This window comes from Lepeophtheirus salmonis, chromosome 7 (genome assembly GCF_016086655.4).
Source record: "Lepeophtheirus salmonis chromosome 7, UVic_Lsal_1.4, whole genome shotgun sequence".
In the NCBI taxonomy this organism is placed as follows: Eukaryota; Metazoa; Arthropoda; class Copepoda; order Siphonostomatoida; family Caligidae; genus Lepeophtheirus; species Lepeophtheirus salmonis.
The window spans coordinates 31,889,177-31,912,224 of NC_052137.2; the positions used below are offsets into that span (position 1 = coordinate 31,889,177).

At 30.9% G+C, this 23,048-nt stretch overlaps 1 protein-coding gene and 1 long non-coding RNA gene across 4 annotated transcripts in view; one reads left to right on the forward strand and one right to left on the reverse strand.

The window, feature by feature from the left end:
- Positions 1–1,601: 1,601 nt before the first annotated feature.
- Positions 1,602–23,048, reverse strand: part of LOC121121940 (glycine receptor subunit alpha-4) — a 56,425-nt gene continuing 34,978 nt past the window's right edge. Inside the window, exons 3-10 of the mRNA XM_040716930.2 lie at positions 12,142–12,209; positions 10,088–10,311; positions 9,930–10,012; positions 9,729–9,863; positions 7,674–7,865; positions 4,444–4,637; positions 4,264–4,377; positions 1,602–2,200 (exon numbers count right to left, since the gene is read on the reverse strand). Coding sequence (XP_040572864.1) covers positions 1,886–2,200; positions 4,264–4,377; positions 4,444–4,637; positions 7,674–7,865; positions 9,729–9,863; positions 9,930–10,012; positions 10,088–10,311; positions 12,142–12,209 — 1,325 coding nt within the window. The 3' untranslated portion in view covers positions 1,602–1,885. The remainder of the gene's footprint in view (positions 2,201–4,263; positions 4,378–4,443; positions 4,638–7,673; positions 7,866–9,728; positions 9,864–9,929; positions 10,013–10,087; positions 10,312–12,141; positions 12,210–23,048) is intronic.
- On the forward strand, positions 13,402–15,342 carry LOC121121941 (uncharacterized). Of its 3 annotated transcripts, XR_011781280.1 has the most exons (3): positions 13,402–14,011; positions 14,068–14,408; positions 14,482–15,342. It is a non-coding gene; the product is annotated as an uncharacterized lncRNA (long non-coding RNA). The 3 variants fall into 3 exon arrangements; XR_005865627.2 differs by having other exon boundaries at positions 14,068–15,342; XR_011781281.1 differs by lacking the exon at positions 14,068–14,408.

Consider the following 23,048-nt stretch of genomic DNA (forward strand, 5'->3'; position numbering starts at 1 on the left):
ATTGCTCAAAAAATATTTCATTTGTTACCTATTTGGGAAGTCGCTAATTTGGCCCTTTTTTTGCGTGAAAATTGCCCATTTTTCTACACTAGTAGACAATAAAAATACATTTTTTGGATTGAAGTTAGATTACAAAACAACTTTGATGATTTTTTTGGAAAGAAAATCCACCTGCTAAATCCCCACTTCACTAGGCAAAAACCGTCTCTGTTTTTGAAGGGATAACTAGGTATTTGATTCAATCAAGGTTACAATTAAATGATTGAATATGTGAGGGAGACAGATTCTAACAAAAGCCAATGAGAGGAAAGGGAAATTCGGTCAAAATTAACTGTCGAATAATTTTCCTTGAATCTTGCAACAAAGGAGAAATTATGATCTTCCAAAAATGTTAGATATATAACCAGTGGTGGTGATGGTGTGTCAACTTCAAATTTGAGTCAACTACTATTGGGGACTTGTTTTAATTTGTATAAGACTACCAATCCTGATGGAAGGCATACATTAAAGGAAGAAAATATTAATCAAATCTTGATTTGTCCATATAACAAATCAAAATTTATCAATAAATTATGATAAATATTAAGCAACACTAATAACGAAAGTCCTTTAAAAAGTCCAAGCAAATTCTGAGAGATGACACTACTGGTGCTTAGAGAAGTTATGTTTAGATTGTACTGTTTCTTGTAAGAAAAAATAGCAAATTTCAGCTATATCAGTCCATTCCTTTCTGTTTGTCATTCATTTGAATCGAGGAACTGGAGTAATTTTTAAAAAATGTACGAAAAATAATTTTGTGTGTTGATACTTTATGAAAGGCAAGACATCTCAAGTGACTCAAAAGAAGCTTGATAATCATTATGAGGACTCTGCACTTTCGATTAGAACATTTTATAAGTGATTTAAAACTTATTGGAGTTGCCATTTGGGCACAAGTGACGTTTTGAGCACTCTGGACGCACTCATGAGGTTACTAAGCCAGAAATCATTGATAAAATCCATGATATGGTGATGGATGACAGAAGATTGAAGGTGTGTAAGAATGCTAGGACTGTGATCTCGAGTTGGAGCCCTATTTACATAAATTTTGCATACACAACTGCTGCAGTGTGCATGTTCCATTGGTGTGATAGAAAAGTACTTTTTGGGGCCTTTCGTCTTACAAATGCTCCAATAACTATTAATGATAAGTTGTAGATTTTCCAGAGAGTCAATGATGATTATTCTTTACGAATCCAATAGATAGTCCCTATAATCTTTCCTGACCATTTCTCTTTCAAACGAATGCCTAATAGAAAGAAAAAAAACCGATCTGGCTGAAAGTTGATTGTTCTTCCAAGAGATGTTATTAACTAACATAATCTCGATACGCGCCAGTAGTGCTATCTCTTGGACTTTGCATGGACTTCTCAAACGCCCCTCGTAATTTTAAGTAACCTTATAAAACTGTATTAAAAAAATATAAATTGCTAAATTTTAATATTTTAGGTGCTATAGTTTATAAGTTTTAGAGCTAATTTTTTGCTCATTTTGTCTGAAAAAATCCTATTTCTAATAATTATATAACTTCATTGTTAAAAATAACTCTGAGTGCTCATTGATTCATAATACACACTATTTAAAGATTTATTATTATCCATTCGTAATTACAAATATAATTCTACAAAAATGATATTTCAGCCAAAAATTCAACATATGAGATAAAATAAATAATGATAAATGTACGAATGTATCCTCCGAGTTAGCTCCATTTAATGTTTACGGTAAATGATTGAAGGAAGTGGATGAGTCAACATTAAATGCTTGTTTAAGTAGTACTTTGACAAGACCTCTACATACATGTACTTATTAGAAATGGAACGGTGAGAGAGAGAGAGATAGAACTTTAGGTATAGTAGGACCAGTAGAGAAGATTAAAGATCAAAAAACACAAAGGGAATATAAACCTTGAGCACTCATCAATTTGTAATGCAAGCTTACAGTGAGAGAGTCCGAACTCTGATATACTTGACTCCTTGATAAGATCATCTGAGCTACTTTTAAGCATCCGAACTTCTCCATTGGACTGTTCCACGTCCATATTTAGAGCTGTTCTACGCTCTGCATCATCTCCTTGAGATTTGGACACCTTCCATAAAAAATTGCTTTTCCGTCGATTTTTGGTTGTGGGTTTCATGAGAAGGACTTGACCTCTGCGGTTCTGAAATAAAAAAAAAGAAGATAAATTGAGATATTTGTTAGTGGCAGGTTTACGTCTTCAAAATCTTAACCCCATCTTTGGTTTTATAAAGATAATTTAGTTGTAAGGGGTGTGCTATAGGGGAAAGGGTTCAAGAGTACAAGGTAAAAAAATGTAATACTTGAAGATAAATAATAAATACAAATATTTTTCTATATTTCATATAACTTTGAGAAGAAGGAATGCCTTTTTTTTTTTTTTTTTTTTGTAGGGAGATTTGAAGCGGAATTTTATCGGATTATTAAATCGTTTTTACCCTAATTTACTTAGTCTTCCAAGCATGAATCCATCACTTTAAAAATGACCAATATTGTCTAAAGCAACATGAATTTGCCAAAAAACAATCATTAAAAACGTAATATTGCATATCATTCCAGAATATGAAGATTGATTCAATAATATCCTCAATTCATTACACATTGTATTAGTACAGTCAAACCTGGTCTAATGGTCAACTAGTGTCAAAGTGTCACTGTATTTTATCCAGTTCCCACTTAGGAAATTTCTTACCATAAACAGCTGGTTTAATTGTGTTCCTGCAATAACCTACCAGCGATCACACAAATAATTTAATTTGTATACATGAACAGGGATGAATCTCCCATTTTATCTGAGAATGAATGATATATTATTAATATCCAGATGTAAACTTGATCCTTTATTGTACAATTTTCTACTTTTAATTGTTTAAAAATACTAAACCTGGTTTATGGACCCAACTTGAATAAGCAGAAAGTTTTCAATTTTTCTTGCCTGACTACTTAGTACAGGTTTGACTGTATATCAAATATTATACGTATTAAAAACCTTGAATATATATTTAAACAAAGGGACTTGCAATCATGGATTTAATAATCACGGTCCATTAAGGTTCTTTTTGATGAATAATGCTATCTCAACATAGTTTTATGCAAAAAGGATCATCCTTTTGTTGTTAGACAACGCATTGTAACTTAAAAATAAAATATAACCATCAGATTGAGCGTTTTATGATAAAAATGAAGTCCAATAAATATTGATATAATTATATCAAATGTTTTTAGTTTATCGAATATAAAAAATTCACAGATTGAATATTAATTTATCCATGTTTGATGTTAATTGTACTAGTCAATAAATTTCCCCTTGGATAGAGATGGTGCGTTTCTGATTGTTTTTACCCCGATAAACAATGAAAATATAATTTAAAAAATCATTTTGTTTTCTGCTTTTGTGGTCTACAGATAGCAAACATGTTATTTACCATCAATAAGCTTTACTAAGTTAATAAATATACAATATATATATTTACTTTTCAAGAAACAAATCTTTAAGAACTTTTAAATAGTAAATTTTCAAAGGAACTTTTGAATTTATCATGAAGCTCCAAAAACTAAATTAATAATGAACAGTGAGTAATTTATTAGACTTTAAATGAAAGGATGATTAATTTTCTTCATTTTATTGTTCTTACAAGGTAGTTACTTTGTTAAAAAATATATATCATATATTTAAAATATTTTTAGAATACAGAAATATGTATCTATTAACTATATTTTATGATGTATTTGTTTTGTTTTTTTATTTTTTAAGCCGAAAACACATCATGTAGATCTTGTAAAATTATACTTTTGTTGGGCACAAAATCAGTAATTTGGGCCTATAAAAATTATTTTCATATTTTTCAAGACAAAAGCAATCAAGAAGACAAGGGCAAAAAAAAGTTGAAATGTTCATATTGAGGATCAAGAACAATTTTTTCCAAAAATGTTTTATAAACTACCTCAAATTGTTTTTAAAAGAAAAATACACTGATGCAAAAAGAAGCAAGGATGTTTGTCCTTATAAAAATTGGTTATTAATGCATGCCTTTAAAAGGGTTGACCTTCAACATAGTAACCCCATGCTAAGATACTACATACGGATATTAGATAATGAACGCAAAGTGTAATTGGGATAACTCTTTGTACCAAGAAAAAAACTGGATTGACCTTAATTTTACAGCATAAAAGGATCACGAAGTAATAACTATAAAAAAATCTCACCACTTCCGTACTGCTTTTTTTGACAGCTCTCTCCATAGCCACATTATTTGCTTGATTGCAGGACTCTTCATTATCCTCATTGATTTGCGACAAAGGTACAAGGAAATCCTCCACCTATTCCAAAAGTAATATAAGTCCTTAATAAACCATATTCCTTAGACAATAAATAAATAAATTTACCTTGTCCTTTTGATTTTCCAAAATTCTGGATCCACTTTCGATACCAAAATACATGGTTTTCTTCTTCCCTCTGCGCCACATGTAGTTTACAAATGTAAACTCAAGAAGTGCCGCAAAGATAAATGCTGTACATGCTCCCATCCAAATGTCGATGGCCTTAACATAAGAAACAAGGGGGACCTCTGCTTGAACATCTGAAAAATACATGGATGGATAATAGACTATACCACTGATCAAGGAGAATATTATTTAAAAATTAAGATGTTGTAGCAAGTGAAATGTAGTTATTATTGTTACCTTAGGAATGCAATACAAAATTGATCAACGTCACTCAATGGTTTAATTGTTCTTTTGTACATGTTCTTTATATTTTAAGAAAAAATGTGCTACAGTTCTTTTATATTTATGAATAAATTTAATATTAATCTTTTTTTTTTTTTTTTTGTACTGATCAATTTCATGTATGGTTTTGCATTTCCTTTGTATAGCTAAAAGAAACAAAAAAAACAACAACGTTGTTATCTTGACAATTTAGAAAGCTTTTAAAGAAAAAGCATTAGCTGTCATAAGTTTAGCTGCAAGGAGCTGGTGGAAAAGTTAAATACATATCTCACGTCGGCTCTATCAATAATATTGGGAGGAATTACCTCGATATCGATCATTAATTCTACTCTGAGTCCAAGAAAGACTTTCATCAATTACTCCCCAACAAATTCTCAATATTACACTATGTCTTTCACGCACTGGTGATAACTTTATACTTATATGTCTCTTTTTAAGATTAAAGTAATAATGTTGACAGCTTTGAAAAGTTAAAAAAAATATTTTTCTAAAGATATGTACAACAATGCTAATTCATGTATTATAATCCTAATTGGCTTAATAACCCATTGATCACATGGATCAGTCCAAATGATCGACAGTTGTAAGGATATATACGTAGAGTCTAAGATTGGACTTGACTGAATAAATAACGTCTGACATAGCACTAATTGATTAACCTGGTATGTTGAAATTCGAGAAATATACAAAATCGGCAGAATAAAAAAAAAAAAGTACTAAGTACAAAATTGGTGTACAATATTTCATACTTTATTACGATAACTATTAAGAAAAATATCCCTTTTCTAAAAAAAAAAAAAATCCATGGAGTGGGATAATTAACTCCCTAATTTCATTACTTTCAAGTAGAGTCTTTTTTTTCTAATCCCATATACGCTACCTAATTTGTTTCCAACAATAATAACTTAATGAGTTCTTTATATACGTATAATAAGAAAATAAAATAAAGATAAAATTATGTAGTTTATTTATTTCAACATCTCCTTCCATTATAAAGAATTGCTCAAGAGATAATTTTCTTCTTCAAATATTCAAAGTCAAGAGTTTATGATATGATTAAGGCCTTTGATAAGAAGGGAAAGACGGAGAGAGTAGCTCATTCAACTATATCTGATCAAATCTGGACTAAAAATTTTATAGCTGGAAAGAAACGATTAATTGACACTCATCCAGACAGGCCAATTACTAAGCTGGCCAAAGACCGTAACATCAGCAAAAGGACCATCAAAAATACCATTCAGGATTGACCTGGATTACTTGTCGATGGTCAGAGCCTCGAAGCATCTGCTAACAGAGCAGAATCAGGCAGACAGATCAGCCAAGGTGTATTATGTGTAAATGTGGTTACGTTTTTGTTTTTGATCAGAAAATTTTCACCATTGACGCCAACATAACCGTAAAAACGATAGATGCATCTGTTTGGACCCTGATGAGGTCAAACCAGTCATGAAAACAAAGAATTCCGCTTCGGTTATGGTCCTGAAGGTCATCAGCCCGGAAGAACAAGATGTCCCTCCCCCCCACTTCTTCCAAAAGGGTCAAAAGGTGACCAAGGAGGTCTACATGGACGTTCTCAAGGACGTAGTCATCCCATGAATGAATAAATTCACTGATGGGAAGCCTTTTACATTCCAGTAAGACTCAACACCTGCTCATAAGGCCAAGATTGTCCAAGCGTTATTAGGAAAAAATGTGCCAGATTTTTGGCTTCCATTCTATTGGCCAGCCAACAGAATGGACCTCAATCCATGTGATTTTTACATGTTTTGCAGGATGGAGAGGATCGCCTGCAAGAATAATCATGCCTCAATTGCGGCATTATCAGTTTTATATTTCAAGAACATACTATCTTTTACTTATATTAAAACATTATTCAAATTTATTTTTGAGTAAAATGTTTTTAAATTTTTTTGTTTCAATTAAAGTATATCATGAACGATTATATTTAAAATGGGAAATAAGAGCCAAATAACGTATTATGATATAAAATGAAGTATCCTCAAAAAGACCAATATTTCCTTACCTTTTCATTTCTGCAGAGTCCATAGACATATATATTTATTTATTTTAAAAGGAGGACGCATTCCATTTTAGCCGATTATTTTTGATTATGTTTTTTTTTATTTAAGCTTTTCTTTTAAAAAAGTACTTGGTAATTTTTGATGATGATTTTTTTTTACAGAGCACTATTTTTAAAGAATTTGATAACTTTTCCGGTTGAGAAATACTTCTCTAGCTTATAGATAGTAGTTCCGAGTATGTGAAATCATCCTACAAATTTGAATTTAAAACCTACATTTGACTGAATTATAAATTATTGGCAGGCTTATGCTATACCGGGAGGTGTGGAACAATTACTGATTCAATAATTAATGAAGGTTGAGTCGTTAAAATTAATAAATATATCGATATATTAAACTATAAACAATTAGTTAGAAACAAACCCGTGCTCTCTACAAGCTTATGTAAAAGTCCAGATAATAACAAACGAACGTGATCGACACATTTCAATTCACGTACTCCAACCAGTTGGGCAGTTGGAAGCTTTAATTGCCGGTCAAGGCGACGGCATTAATTACTACGAGAGCTCAGATACACATCTATTTATAGTATTCATTTTGTTGAAATTCTAACGTTAATTAATAAACTAGATCTTGTTGAAGTGTAAAATTCAAACTTTCAGATTTTAGTGGACCACTCGATATTTATTAATCTTAGAAAAAAGGTATTATTATTTTATATGGACACAACCAACTTCATGCACAAATTCAACACGAAGGCTATACATGAATTATGTACAACCAAAAGCAAAGTATATTGTAGAGTTTATAAGCAATTGGATCCTTCATTGAAAATTCCTTTGAACCTAAGTAGAATATTTATCTTACCTGATGCTTTACTTGACACAGTGAGAAGTGTAGTGACCCCAAGAGTTGTACGACCCGCAACAGATTCCACATCCATCCAGAATGAGACCCATGATATGACAACAATCAGGATGGTTGGGATATAGGACTGAACCATATGAAAACCAAGGGATCTCTTTAAGTGTAATTGTGCAAGAAGACAGCTGTAGTTTCCTGCAAACAATTTTTCAGTTTTAATATTATTATGACTCTCTTTTTATATATATTTATTATTAAGATTTTCTAGGATTTCTATTTTTACAATAAGTTATTAAATATGACATTTTGATAAGAAAGACAATTATTATTATATTTGATTTGGTTAATATTATAAAGATGGAACGTTGAGTTAAAAATTTCAATTTTATAAATAGTTATAATTAGTATTGATCTGGGCCGTTATAATGTTTGTAAGACCCAACTAATTCGGCCTTGTATCCTTAAAAAGTAAGTCCGGATCTCGGTGTGACCTCGTTACCCAAAAATTATAAGGTATTGTGTTGACAGCTATCGATGTGTCTGCTTTTTTTTATCATAATCTGTATTCAGATCGTTGGTTGGTTAAATTAAAATGAGCTAGCAGTAATTTTTTTTTTATAAATAAGATAAAATTTTGGTCCATAAAATATTTACAAAGTTCTCTCTAGAAAAAATAATTTCATACCAAAATAATAAATAATCATATCTCAGCCGAGTCTCAACACTAATTATAATGCTTTCTCTCGTAATACTTAAAATGTCAAATTTGTATATTGTATAACTATATTTCCTCCAACACTTCGACAAACCTTCCATTAACATGTATACATATGGAAGAATAGAGCGTTTTTACATTACGTCATCATTCTGGATGTTGACAATTTTGAAAGCATAAACAATCTACAGTGATGTTCAAGAAAATTTGGATTACTTTTAACTGCAACCTGATTAATAAGGGAAGCAAGTAGATGTATGAATTTTTTATTTGCAAGGTCTAATAATACCAAAGAAAAAAAATTCTTAAATTTGTTTGCCATTTTCGTCAATTATTAACTCGATACCATGCCTAAAAGATTTGTATGCCTTGATCACGTCTGCAGGGGAGACTTTGTTTCAGTAATTGAAGATGGAGGCCTTCAAGGAGTAAATGCTGTTGTGTGAATTATCAGATACCTTCCTCTTTAAAGAAGTAATCCATGTGATTCATATAAGGGAAGTTAACCAAATGTGAGGGTATTAGCTCTCTCTCTCTGAGCAAGCATCTGTAATTTTGGATGTTGTGGGATATATCAACAGTCTAGTGTTTCACATACGTATAAAAGATTATTCAGTTATAATGGAACTTCAAATCGCTCAGCAATTTTCTTACGGGTACCCCTCATTTCCTCAGTAAGGATAGGTTTTTTTTAGTGGCGTTATGAATTCATCCTCTAGTCATTGTTTACGACTCTGGAGACTGTTTCAAGGTTTACTTGGCGTTTTTTGGAAATAAAGTTAATCGGAGTCCCAGGAGATGCCTTCAAGGGCCATTTCAGGCCTACGATGAATCTGGGCGTGCATTTTTAATTTTTCCGGGACTTGAGGGCTCTTATATACCATTCCTTATTCCAGGGGATGTATACGTCGTAGACTCTGCCCTTTGAATACCCGAGCATCTTTTGGATGTACACTGGATTGTGTCTCGCACAGGCAAATGCTATGATTGTGTTCTTCTGGGTCTCCTCCATTATAAATATTTGTTTTGAATTAGAAGTTGTGCAATTTACTTAAAGCTAACGCTCAACCTATGACTTTAAAATGGAAATTACCGAATTAAATGCTTTCCTTATAGTTCAGGGTGTAGTTAAAGGTGGCCGTGAACTACCGTGTAATTTCATTTGAATCCGTTTACTATTCTATTTTTTTAAAATATTATATTAAGTGTCCTTAAGATTTTTATTATAATATGTGCATATTGTAAATTACCACTTTGTTATTTTGAAGGCGTCACTTTTGGGTTATTATACATGTAGTGACGTACTTGAAACGGGAAATTACTGGATAAAAAAGTATACTCACCTATATGAAAAGTCTCTTGGCAAATTGATGGGATAACTGTGGATATCTCGAATTGAGGCATTTTTACTTCTTTAGAGATATCAATCGGTTTAGTATCTTTCCATCGAAGGATAAGTTCCTTTGTCGTTTTAGAAACTATCAATGAAAAAAAATTGTGGTTCTTAAATGTAGAAATAATTCCTTTATGAATTATTATCTTACATGATGCTATTTCCATTGTACAATACTGTTCGTCTAAAGGGAATTTTGAGAGTTCCATCATACATGAAAATTTAAGTTTGAGTCTAAAATAAAAAAATAATACAAGGTTGGGTTTATTAAAATGAAATTATTTAGCCGAAACTATTTTAAGAATTTACCTCAACATGTACAATATAGCTCCTCCGGGATCTATTCGAACTAATACGTTTGGAACTGTCACATATTGAAATTCAGCATCTTTGGCATTAGGAAAATAAACCTCTGGCTTCCATAATGCCTTGACCAAATTTGGGTCATTTAAATCCATAGGTTCTAATAGACCAGGATGATTTAAGCGAGAATCAAACCAATGTTGTCGAAGGTAAAGATCGACTTGATAATCCTAAAATGTAAAGAATGTTTTAAAGGCTCTAAATAAGGTTTTTTTTTTCTTAAATTAGGGGAACAGTATTTATTTTTTTGTACTAATAATAAATAATGCAATGGTATTATTTCGAATGCTGGACAGTCAATACCAGAAAGGGAGGAAAGTAGGTTGGCCATACCCCTAAGTTTTTTCTTATAATTTTTATAAGTATTTAATTATCAAAAAATTTGTTAAATGGGCCATATCAAACACCGTGTCGACGGATTTCTAAAAATTGTTCTAGACTTACAATTTTTATTTGAAAATGTTAAGACGGTCAATGATTATATATGACTCAAGTATTTAGCATATCCTTATAATAGATGAGAACAGTACAACGATACCGGTGTAATTGAAAGCCAGACATTTTGTGACAAAATTTTTAATCTCGAATTTTTAACAAGTTTAATTTCTGAAACCAAAGAAACTATATCAACTAAACTTTGTATGAATGTTGGTCCATGTATTAACATATCCTTCATTGACTTTGATAATGTCTTAGATGAGCCGCTCGGACAGGTGATTATAATGTGATTGGAGCTCATTGATTCATTGATTATGATTCAATATTCATGGACGGACGCCTAGAGAACTTCGACATTTGGTTCCCTTGTTTAGTAGACCCTGCCTCGAAATACAGCCGAAGAAAAAGTCGAATCGAAAGTTGGTGAGTATGAATACCAGATTTTTTCCAGATTCATCAGAATGTAGGTCTGTGAAAATGATAGAGTAATCTTAGCAGTGGGTGCCGTTAAACAATCTTGTAAGAGTACACCATTCATTTCTGGATCCTGATATAAGGAATTAACGAAGGTTTCAATATGTCACCATAGTCAGTGGCGTTGAGTCTGCACCCTGTCTTGAAGCAGATGAGTTGTATCACTAGTCCATTGTATGTAACAAATCCTAAGATCATTGCCGTAGTACTTGGTAGTCATAAGTTTATGGGTTTCATCTCTATGCTAATACGTCATTTATGGCCTTCTTTGCGTTGTAAATATTCTACCTGCTTGCCTTAGTCAAGCTTTGTATCTCTGTTGGTGGGTGTTCTGGCGAAGTAGAATATCAATCTCGATTCTTTTGTCTTTTTATGAAGCTATTTTTACATTGATTGTCTTAATTTTTTGGGAGGGTGTTCCAATAAACACAGCATGTCAGCTGATAAGAGAAATTATCAATTTATTTCATGTTATATTCTAACTTCTATCCTTTACATATATTCAGATTTCAACTATGCAGCCGGTAACTAAGTATTGAGCCGATCTCATCTAGGGATAATTGGAGATAATAATGATTCTAGACACTTTGCCTAAGGCCACTTTACTGAACTATTGATTCATTTGCATTATCCATTGAATATCAATCATGGTACTTATTTATTGATTCTTCTCTTCTTTAAAGATTTAATATCTTTCTAGTATATTTATTTAATTATTCGACATAATTTTATTTTTTTTAAAAGCAGTTGAATGATGAAGCTGATGAAGGATCCCCATAAAGAAAATAACTAATTATTAAGTAATCAAAACTTAGTATCAAATGACTGAAAATTTTATACAATTTATGTTACATGAATTGGAATCATAATTACATTTTGTTGCTGTATGAATCATAATTATATATAATTTTTGTATTAATCATACATATGTAAGTATGAGTAATAATGAATCATGATCAAATATGTCTGTTAGGGGAAATGGCATTTGGTAAAGTGGCTTTCGACAATAAGTTTTTTTGGCAAAGTGTTTCGCACGTCTAACTATTTCAAAACTTAAAAAATGATAATGTAAAAAGACATCTACTTACCATCGTATCCGGATTAATGGATCCTAAACTTCTCACGTAGAGTTTAATTGCTACTTCTGTGGCCTTTCCTAGGAAAAAGAATATAAAAAGTTGGAAAGTCTTCTAAATGGAAACATTCACAAATCAATTATATTTTTTATAAATTAGCTTTTTATATCACGTTATATTCATATTTTACATGTAACAAAACTATCAATTGTTTGTTATTTTTTAAGTTAACATCAATAATAAATCATAATTTGAAGTTATACATAAAGTGATGCTTATCTCATTCATTTTAGTAATTCCAAATCAAGATTCATGCCTAATCGTAAACACAGGGGGGAAAATGAGCTAAGATAGTCAAATCCTAATTTAATATGGAATAAATATTTCATGGAGTATGTATATTGTATATACAAATTATGAGACGATGGAGTCCCAGTTTTTGATAAAACTGTGACTCAAAAGAAAGAGAATACAAGACGGTTTCAAAAATTAGGTAACAAAAAAACTTTGTAATATTTAAACGTCTAATATGTATTTTTTTTATTTCCATTTAATAATGTAAGGTTTAGAGAGATAAAATTGAAATATTCCGATATAACTTTTTTTTTTTGAGTCAATAAAATATCACGGGTAGCTTTCAGCTACCTTCATTAATTTTTAAAAGTTGACTTTTGTATTATTTAAAGTGGATGGCTTTATGTATTAACTCAAAAAAGATATTATATAGGATTTTGATTCTTATATTCATTTATATCAATGAAGGGCCTTTATTTAGAATTTTGTCATTTCTTACTCAGTCATTAATAAAATTATCAATTAAAATATATGATAATTAGGAACTATTCTATAAATAATAATTAACAGCTGCCAACAAGAAAAATACAGGAATACAATATGTTTCTTTCTTCAAATGTTTCATTTCCCTTTTGACAGTTGAGATTGAGAGTGGATAAAAATAAAGTCGTGTATAGACCTGAAACTTAACAAATCTTTTTTTAAATAAACTTAAAATACACGTCAAAAATAAACAGATTCTGACACATAGCTATATCATACGTAACATGATAAGGGATGACATACAATATCATGAAAAAATGACATCATACTAAGAAGTTACGAGAACAATGGAGTACCTTTAATTATAAATAAATCTTGTAATAACATTTATAATGTTTAAGATATATTTAGAAAATCAATAGTAATTATGAAGATTGTACGTCATGATTATTTTTGATTATATAGTATCACGTCAGTTTTTAATTATATCTAGGGATGTTTTGAATGCAACAAATATATGTACATAAAAAATTATTAAAATACTTTAAAAATAGAACGACGAGGGTATAATTTTTGATAACCCCTTTGTGACTCAATGAAATATTCTGAGAAACTTCTTGATTGTATTTGTTCATAAGTTCTTGAAATTTCATAATTCATTTTATTAACCACTAAAAACAATATTAAAAATTTAAATTAGTAATCCTTTTGTTGATAAAGTGAACACTACCAAGACAGATGTGAGTATCATACTTGATATCCAGTCATTTTAAATAATATTTTTGTTCTACGATTGTACATGATAAGACTCAAGCGATTTCAGACGTGGATGAACAACTTTAGATAATAATCGTGTACCTTCCTTCTATAAATGTAAACATATATTTTGCTGAACTAGCCATTATGCTTCCACCTTTGATTGTGCAAGAATGTCTAAGAAAAATTATCCATTGAAAAAATAAGACTTTATCTTGTGCTCACATCGTACTCTAATTCAGAAAATGATGATTTGGAATGGAAAAAAAAGATGAATAATATGTCAAACCACCTCAATCAAGTTCTTCTTATTATGATGAATATTCTGATGCTTTTGACAAGCCTGTCTGTGAGTAACTTTGTTTAATATCGTTATTAGTTTTTCTAGATGCTATATGTATTTAGTTACAACTTGTGAACATATATAACATTTCAAAAAATGCTGGGATGCAATTGAGGTACAAACTTCCTGCCTTCTGAAAAATATAAAAAACCTACCTAATAGGAAACTCAATGTAAGTCGGCAAGGATAACTCTGTTCATTAGATTGTGCATTCATGTCCTACGTGTGGCGACGCTATTTTTGTTAATGACAAAACTATGGACCAAAGACAATTTTGTGACCAGAAAAGTGTATCCTTGTTAATACACCAGGTCCGTCGCTATAATTTTTCTTTGTGGAGAGGGTTATTTTTTTCCAACAACCTTCATTTCATATTGACCGACTCCACAATAAAAAACTTTCAGTAATATTTATCAAATTACTTTTTTTTCCTTTTCAATTATTACTTAATTTTCCCGATAAACCTTTTTTTGTAGTTTTTTTATTTTGTCAATATTTTCAATAAAACGCTCACCCAAAGACTGTCTCATCGCATTCACTATTAGAGGACAAATAGAATACAAAGTGGAGGCACAGTAGTTAAAATTATTTGGCTAGTCTACAAATCTAAATCTAACGGAGTCAGAATTCCAAAAGGAATGGAGAACATAATTGTGCGTTCATTGAGCTCAATGGTCTAAGGAATTCTATTAGCAAATGTTTGTACGTGTTAATTAATAACTAGTGTATATTTTTATCGAATTTCTTGTTGGACTGCGATACAGAAATTGGTTGGAAAATTTGAGCTGTTGGGACAGGCTAATGATGCGAAGAATAAAACCCATACACGTCGCTCAAGAACAACTGAGAATATTGCTGCTGTAGCCCAAAGTGTTGAATAAAGTGAATTGCGCAAGCGAGAGATAATTAATTTTTTTTTTAGGGTTGGAATTGGATGGTATTGATATAGACAACGTTGATAACAACAAGATTGCGCATCTTGCTACCCAAGCAATGAAACCATTGTTTTTTACAGGAAAAGTTTTAGGACTCTCGAAGAGGTGATCACAATAGGCCACAGAGATCTTGTGATTTAGTCCCTTGCAAATTCTTCCTTTGGGGTCACATGAAAGATAAGGTCTACAGCAACAGCCCAGCTAAAAGATGTAATTTGTGAAGCTATTGAGAACATACAACAGCCACATTGCGATTTGGTTATGTAAAATTTCATAAAAGGATACGGTCCTGTAAGCATAGTAGTTGACTGATATTGTTTTCCATTATTAATGTCATACATTTTTAATATTAATACATTTCTCTTTACATTGAAATAGAAATCCAACCATTTATCTCAAAAATGCAACTTTTCTTTGAATATCAAAATTACCCGACTTATTCGAAAAGCCTTTATTTATATTTATTTAGTGTTGCTATTTAAAAAGAAGGGTACTTTAAAAAAAGACAAATGTTATCTAAGCAAATCTCAGAATAGTATAAGCGCCAATACAAGGGAGCAATAGCACAATACCCCCTTTTGATCTACGGGGACTTTTTTCACTACAATTGGAATACATTTTAACCTTTCCAGATCCCGTATGAGTACATTACGAGCATTACGACATTGAGCAACTATGATTATTTGAAATTTTATTCAAAAAAATTTATTTTTTGAGAATAATTATGGTTTCAGATTATGATCGTTGGATTTTCGTCATTTAATAGTACTAAATTGCGGTAGTTAATTCAGATAGAGTTATTAAAACGGTCTCTGTTACCGTTTTTGGAAGAGTAAATTTTTCGTCATGAAGTAAAATGGTTACGATCGTTTTTAGTTCTTGAATTTCTATGACTACTAATGCAGAGTTGAAATAAGATAAAATGTCGATAATGCCAACGGTTTCAAATGGTTCACAAGGACTAATAATATTGAGATAGTTTTTCATTCAGCATCTCTTCCTTCAAAAGGTACAAAAAAAAATAGAAAGCTACGTCACATAATAAAAACTCTTTTTTATTCATAACTGTGTATTCTAAAAATTTTAAGTAATTGAAGTTAACATGAAGGACGAAGATATTAATTTTTTCAAAGCTTTGATAGATTGTAGTAAACTTGTGCTAGATAGAGATGGCGATCATGTGTTTGATTTTAATTTAAAATATAGCTATGGAAAAATTTGTGAGAAAGCATTAAGATCTATGCTCGAACCTTTCTACAATCATCTCCTTTCGTATAGGGAACGCTTCTTTATCTCAAAAATTTCTTTAGAAAAATTTGGGATTTTCAATGATCAAAGATATCAACATTGGAACACAAAGGGTTCAGATATATTACTAAATGTTACAGGAAATACTAAAAATATCCCTTCACTGATTCCATTAGGAAATGAAATTGAAACAATTGAGTTTATTGGCCACTCTCGACAGTGCGGAAACTGTTTGGTCATTTTAGGTCTTCTTGTGGTGAAGAAACTAAATCGGTGAATTACTATAAGTCTTGGATGATCTCTAGGCTTAAGAGAATCAATGGGACAGAAAAAGTACTTTTCTCTCAATAAGAGGAGCAAGTTATAAGGGGAAAAACAAATGTGAAACGAGGGGAAGATTGTAAAGCTCAATAACCGAACGGGGCTGAGCTAATAGATTGAAATCCAGCATCAACTGTTAATTCAGAGAACAATCCTGTTTCATTCACAACGGCTACGCAGGCCTCTTGTGTTAATAATGAAAGTATCTCAGATTCTACAGTGGAAATAGTTAGCTTAGTTTCGAACTCCTTGAAACCAAATTCAACATATCTATATAATGATAAGCCTAATAAACCTTTTCTGAGCGACAAAGTTGTCAAACTCAGTCCAAATAGGTCCAAATCACTTAACAAATGCAACAGCTATGAATTGCACTCTAATTGCCAAACGTCGAACGAGATGAAGAAACCCAAAAATGTATCTGACTAATAAACCCCAGCACAAAATAACTGACTTTTTTTCTCCAAAAATCTAAAATGATCTAAAGTATATGGAACCATTTTGTCGTTGAATATAAGGGGAAGAAGGGATAGACAAGTTAGATATGGTCTTATGAAACATCTACTGAATTTAAAGAGTTGTATTTTTACGTTTTATTCCCCGTAGTCATCAGTTTAAAGTTCCAAAATGGAAATTAGGGGAATGTAATTTCAAAAAGTTTTTAAAATCCAATATTTTAAAAGGTCTTAGTTATCTGCCTTCTCAATGTGCTTACAAATTATAGTCTCATATTGCTGTTAAAACAGTGCAAAAATTTATTAAATCTCACAAAAACAAAGCAAATAGGTTCCAAAAGAGTCTTGAAAAAGTTTTAGATAGATATTTTGTTATTTTTTTTTTTTTTAAATTGATTTGGTGAATTCATACAGAATCTTTGACAGAATCTTGGACATTTCTGAAACTGAAATGAGAAGAAAAGTAGATCACGAAACCGATCCCATTCTTAGAACCAAATATTTATCTCGCAAACAGAATCATACAGCCACTACGATACAAAAAAATTGTTGTTAACAATAGAACAGTGAATAAGCCTTCTGAAATATTGCAACATTTCCATAAAAGGTTCTCAGAGATTTTAAGCAGAAAGAGACTCAATTTCCCCATGAAATGGAGGCACTCAAAGGTTGGAGTATTTACTAAGGCTAATATCGTAAATTACATAAAGAATGATTTCAAGGGTTCCAAAACCTTGGGTCTAGATGGCCTTGTGGGCAAATTTTCTCTCTCGCTCCTTAAGAAATTGTACCATATCTTTTAAAAGTAGGAAAACCCATGGAGAAGTCTGGAAAAATGGCCCTTCCTCTTACAAAAGGTAGGATAGCTCTTATACCTATAAAGGGGTATGTCACTTATTTCAATCACTGAAGGCTCATCACAGTTTTAAATGAAGCCTACAGAATATTGTCTGGTATTTTAGCTAAGTAAATTGAACCCATTTTAAACCAAAACATTAAAGATGAACAAAAAGGTTTCCTGATAAATAGAAAAATTACGGATATTTCTACAAATATATCTACAACAATTGAATCTCTTAATATGAGTTGCAAATTTTGTGCACTAATTGCAACTGACTTTTGCAAAGCATTCGACCCTCTACGTCACTGCCACATTATGAGATTTGTTAAAATGTTAACCCCCAAAAAAAAAAAAAAAAAACAACAACATTTCTTTAATCCTTTACGAGCTTTACTCAATCACGGCTCTTCTATAATTTCGTTGGAGGGTAGAATGAGTGAACCCATTCTATGAAGAAAGAGCAGTTGTAGTATTCCTGTTGAGAGACTGGAGGGTGAATTTCACGTCCTCTAAATATTATAAATGGATCCAAATGGGAACACTCTTTTGGGGTGGGAGATTCCGTCTTCCTCTTGAGAGGTCTCTTAAGTATTTTACTCCTTCGAAACCATGGTTTTTAAAAATGAGCTTTTGCCCAAATTCATTGATGGAAGTAAAGTCTGTGTAAGATAAATATCTGGTACTACAAGATCTTCCTCCTTCATGGGATCTTCCTTGTCCCTGCAAAGACTGGGGTTGTATGTTCAACTCTACCCTACACACTTTTGCTGATTGCCTAGTTTTGAGAGTAGTCAAATTTTTTATCCAATTCAACATTTGTGTGACAAAAGTTATTTCTTTTAACTTAATAAAGGCAAATATATTATTTGGAGCTTATAAGAGGAATAAAAATACTTCACTTGTTCACAAAGCCATGGAGTTTTCTTTAGTAAATATTAAATCCTTGATAGCTAAATAATTAAGACTTGACTCTCCATTACATGTGGAAGAATTTAGAGCTATAATGATAAGCGCAGTTGCTCGATATTGAGCAATTTCTATCAAAATCCCTCTGTCATAATCTTCGTCGTGGGCATGGGCCGGAAATATCTTCAAATTTGTTCCTTCGAGGTCCGTACAATATTTCAATCTCATCAAGTCAATGATAAGAAGACATAGTCGTTTTTTATTAATCTTAGCTGATGTTTAGACATTTTTTTTAATATTATAGCAAGTTATTTTACTTCAGGACATTCAATATGAACTATAATGTTCTTTTATTTAGTTTTTTTACCGTAATTGTCCTGTGGCTTTTTATTTATATGATCTACTTTTATCTTTATGTGTATTCATTATTTACACTGTTTGATTGTAGAATATAAATAAATCATTCCAACCAAAAAAAGATAATAATATACTATTACAATTTATGTTATTAAATTTAATCAAATCAAAAAGTTGTGACAATGAATTTGTTCCATATCTGAATGAGGTCAAAATTTGTTCTAATTGTAGTGCATGACCCTGTACTACAATAATGTAAAATGAATAAAAGTCAACTTGCGGACTAACATTTAACATATAAAAGACTTTTTATCACAAATTTAACTTTTTGGACACCCTGGAAAAAAAAACATCACGGAAGACAATCCCTATAAGGAACTGCTTGAATATATTTTTGTATCATACATATTGAATATCATTTGTGACCTCATTTGACTCCGACATGGGTTTTAACAACTCATGAATTAATTTCTATGATATGAGAATAAACTCTGAATTAGTAGAACAAAGAGGTTCAATACTATGTATAATGTAACCCCACATACATACTTATTACGCATTAACTTCACAGCTGATTTTGATTTTTGGAAATGGGAGTCCTATTGACTATTAGTGTTTTATTGTTGATATGTTGAGATTAAGCTCTACTGATTAGTATTAAATGTCCCAACAATCGAACGCAGATAAGTTCTACAACCGTTGATTTTGAGTCTTTGGTCGTTCTCTTTTTGAAAGAAATTTTGAAATCATCCATGGACATCTTCTTGAGTAAAATAAATTGAAAATTGATAGAAAAAGAAAACTGACAACTTTTTGTGTAAATACTTCGTTTTTAAAACTTTAATTCCAACAAATAAATGTTTAAAATAACCTTGGATATCCTTTAAAACGATTGATTGATATTCAGAATATTCTTCAAAAAACTTTGATTGTTTGTGATCACAAATGTAAGAAATATCATTTTTTTCTGATTCAATATGGGAAACACATTTTTTTACAACTCATGTAGAGGAAAGGGAGGGAAAACTTTTTTAATGGAATAAATCAAAGGATATTACAAATTACAAACTTCTCTAAAATTTATGAAACTTATATTTTTATCCACAAAGATGAATAGCCAAAAGTGTTTTTTTTTTTTTTTTTAGTATTATACAAGCGATAGTATCAAAAATAGTGCTATTTTTATTAATTCATCTCCTTTTCAGTCAGAACCTTCCTTCAAAATACATTTATCAAAATTTCTTCACAACTTGTTCTTCAGTTTTTAAGTGATTGTGCTAAGTCTACCGCTACTTTTGTTATGCCCAAAGCATAAATTATGCAAAATTTCGTATTCTAATTTTATACTGCTTCTTGAAAGGAAAACATAATGTTCAAGCTAAGCAATGCGTTGAAAAGTGTTATGGGTACTCCACCCTATAAAGGGAATTAAAATTAATAATAATAAATAAAAGAATTAATAACAAAAATATGATGTTTCTTTTTTGTTTTTTTAAGCCCTAGACTTTTCAGCCAATGTGCAATGTACACTGTACTCCCACTTATTTTGTAATATGACGTGCTGAGGTTTAGCTACTCACTCTTCTTGATAAACCTAATTTAAAATTGCATTCCTTTTTTATGTCTGAACTCCCATTTTTGTTCTTCTTTAATATGAGACACTAAAACACGCTCGTTGCTACATTGTTATTTTTTAGATCAAGTAGTTATGCAGCTCTAGATGGTTTTTTATGTGCTTGTGCAGATATTTGACCCTATATCTTCGTTTATTTGCTATTATAATTATCTTAATATGATAAAAATGTTTCCATAAATTTTCTATGAAATCAAGTCTGATAATTATGACAATAAAGGAGAATATATACAAGTTCAAAAAAAAATCTGGTGAACCCATCTTTTGCTATTAAGTACACATAAATAAATGATTTTACGACAGACAAATAGACCAACTGAGCTAGACTTATAGTTGGAGTTAGATTCGGTACCGTTTTGTAAAGTCGGAGTTAGGATTTGGAAAATTTTGTACCTACTCCAACTCCGGCTACAAAAAATATTATAATTTATGTAAATAAAACATATTTATAATTTGGCTTAGGTTGAGCATTCGTAATGTGTCTTTTTCTTCATGGTTAAGAGGTATTAAATACTATTCATTTTTGAAACTTGATCGAAAGTTAGCTCATTTGTAAGTTTATTTCACACATTTGAAACATGCACATTAGTCTATACAATCACCATTCCCGAACTTCTCTAAATTATTATTTTGAATAGAGCATAGCCACTATCCATGCTAGTTCATTACTTAGTCATGTGAATAGTCAAATTTGTCAGACATTGGTGACATTCAAAATACTGGAGTCGGACATTTTATGTAGAGACTACGCAGCCCTGATTTAAATACCCCGGATGTCATTTTTGCAAAGAAAAAAGAATAGAGGGCAAGAAAATACAGTAGCAATACTTATGGGACTATTCAATTTAGGACCCTTGTTAATATCATGCGCAGAAAAAGTGTAAAATATGGGGGGGGTTCTTTGGTTGTTCTCCATCTTTGATGCAAACTTCAACTATATTAAGTCAAACAATAGCTAAACTGTCTTAATTGTTTTTTTATTAGAAAATCTTATCTTTCTAACGGAATCCAGCATAAATCAATTGCACTTTACAACGTAAGATAGGCATTACTAAGGCTATCTATTTGTAAAACATAGGATTTCTGTTTACTAGGAGCTTAGGAATAAAATTGCTGACTAAAATTGTTATTAATAATTTCAAAAAATAGTTATAAACAAAGATTTAATTGAATTGGGGACCTTCCAAAAGTTGTACTGGAATAGGATTTTACGGTATTACAAATTTTATAATGATCACTTTCATCATATTCTAAACTTCTGAATTTTCACATACTCAAATGTATTAGTAGATATTACTGAGATGATATGAGCTACTTTTTCTAAACCATCTTTATTTTTCAATCTATTAGAGCCATGTAGATAGAGCTTTCATAGTAGATGAACCTTCATGCTGCGCATTAAACATTTTTATCACTTATCTATAAAAAACAAATATATTTGAAGTTGCAGCCCATTTTGAGAAATTTTCAAAAGCCCCATATTACCGGATAATATGAGTCTCCAAAGTGACATTAGGATATATGTAACTAAATTTAGAATATGTTGGTAATAATGTATAAAAAGTATTATATGATTGGTAAAATAAATTAGACAGGGTAGGTTAGAAGTGTTTGTTTGGCTAAAAATTGGTTACAGCCCCTATTTTGCAAGTTTTGACAAATCTATGTTTAATTTCAAAGTCTTGTTAGTTCTGGATGCACCTCTTAACAAATTTTGAAGATTTTGAAGCCTATGGACAATATTACATCATGTCGTGTGTTCGTATTACCCCCTACAGCCATTTCATATATTTTATTATACTACAAATAAATGTAATGTTATTACCATATAATTAAACTACATTGTTTTCTGTGTTGACTATGTAATCTGTGTTTGCACAAAAAATTTAATCAACTATAAAGTCCAATTAACAAAATATTTTTTTCCGTATAAAAAAATGGTAAAAAAAAATACTTTCCTCACATGGTTTAAACAATTAGACTGAATTTAATATGGCTGAAGGATGACGTCATATACTGTTGGATGTGCAAATATATATTTACAGTAAAATCGGAATCAAATGGTTGCAAAGAATCTCAACCTCTCATATGTGGCTGGTAATTCGAGTACAATGCCCTTGTTTATCTGTTAGACTATTTAAATGTTTACAAACAATATTAAATATTTTCTATGATAAAATCATATTTTAAATGTTAAAGTTTATTCTCTTTATTGCAGTAATAACCCCTCCCCCTAAAAAACCCCAGATAAAAGGCAGCTGGTGTTAATATGAGTCTTAATTGAGTAGTACTGTATATCATAGTATCTCTTGCTCCTCACCTACTCAGAAATGCCCTGCCTAACTCA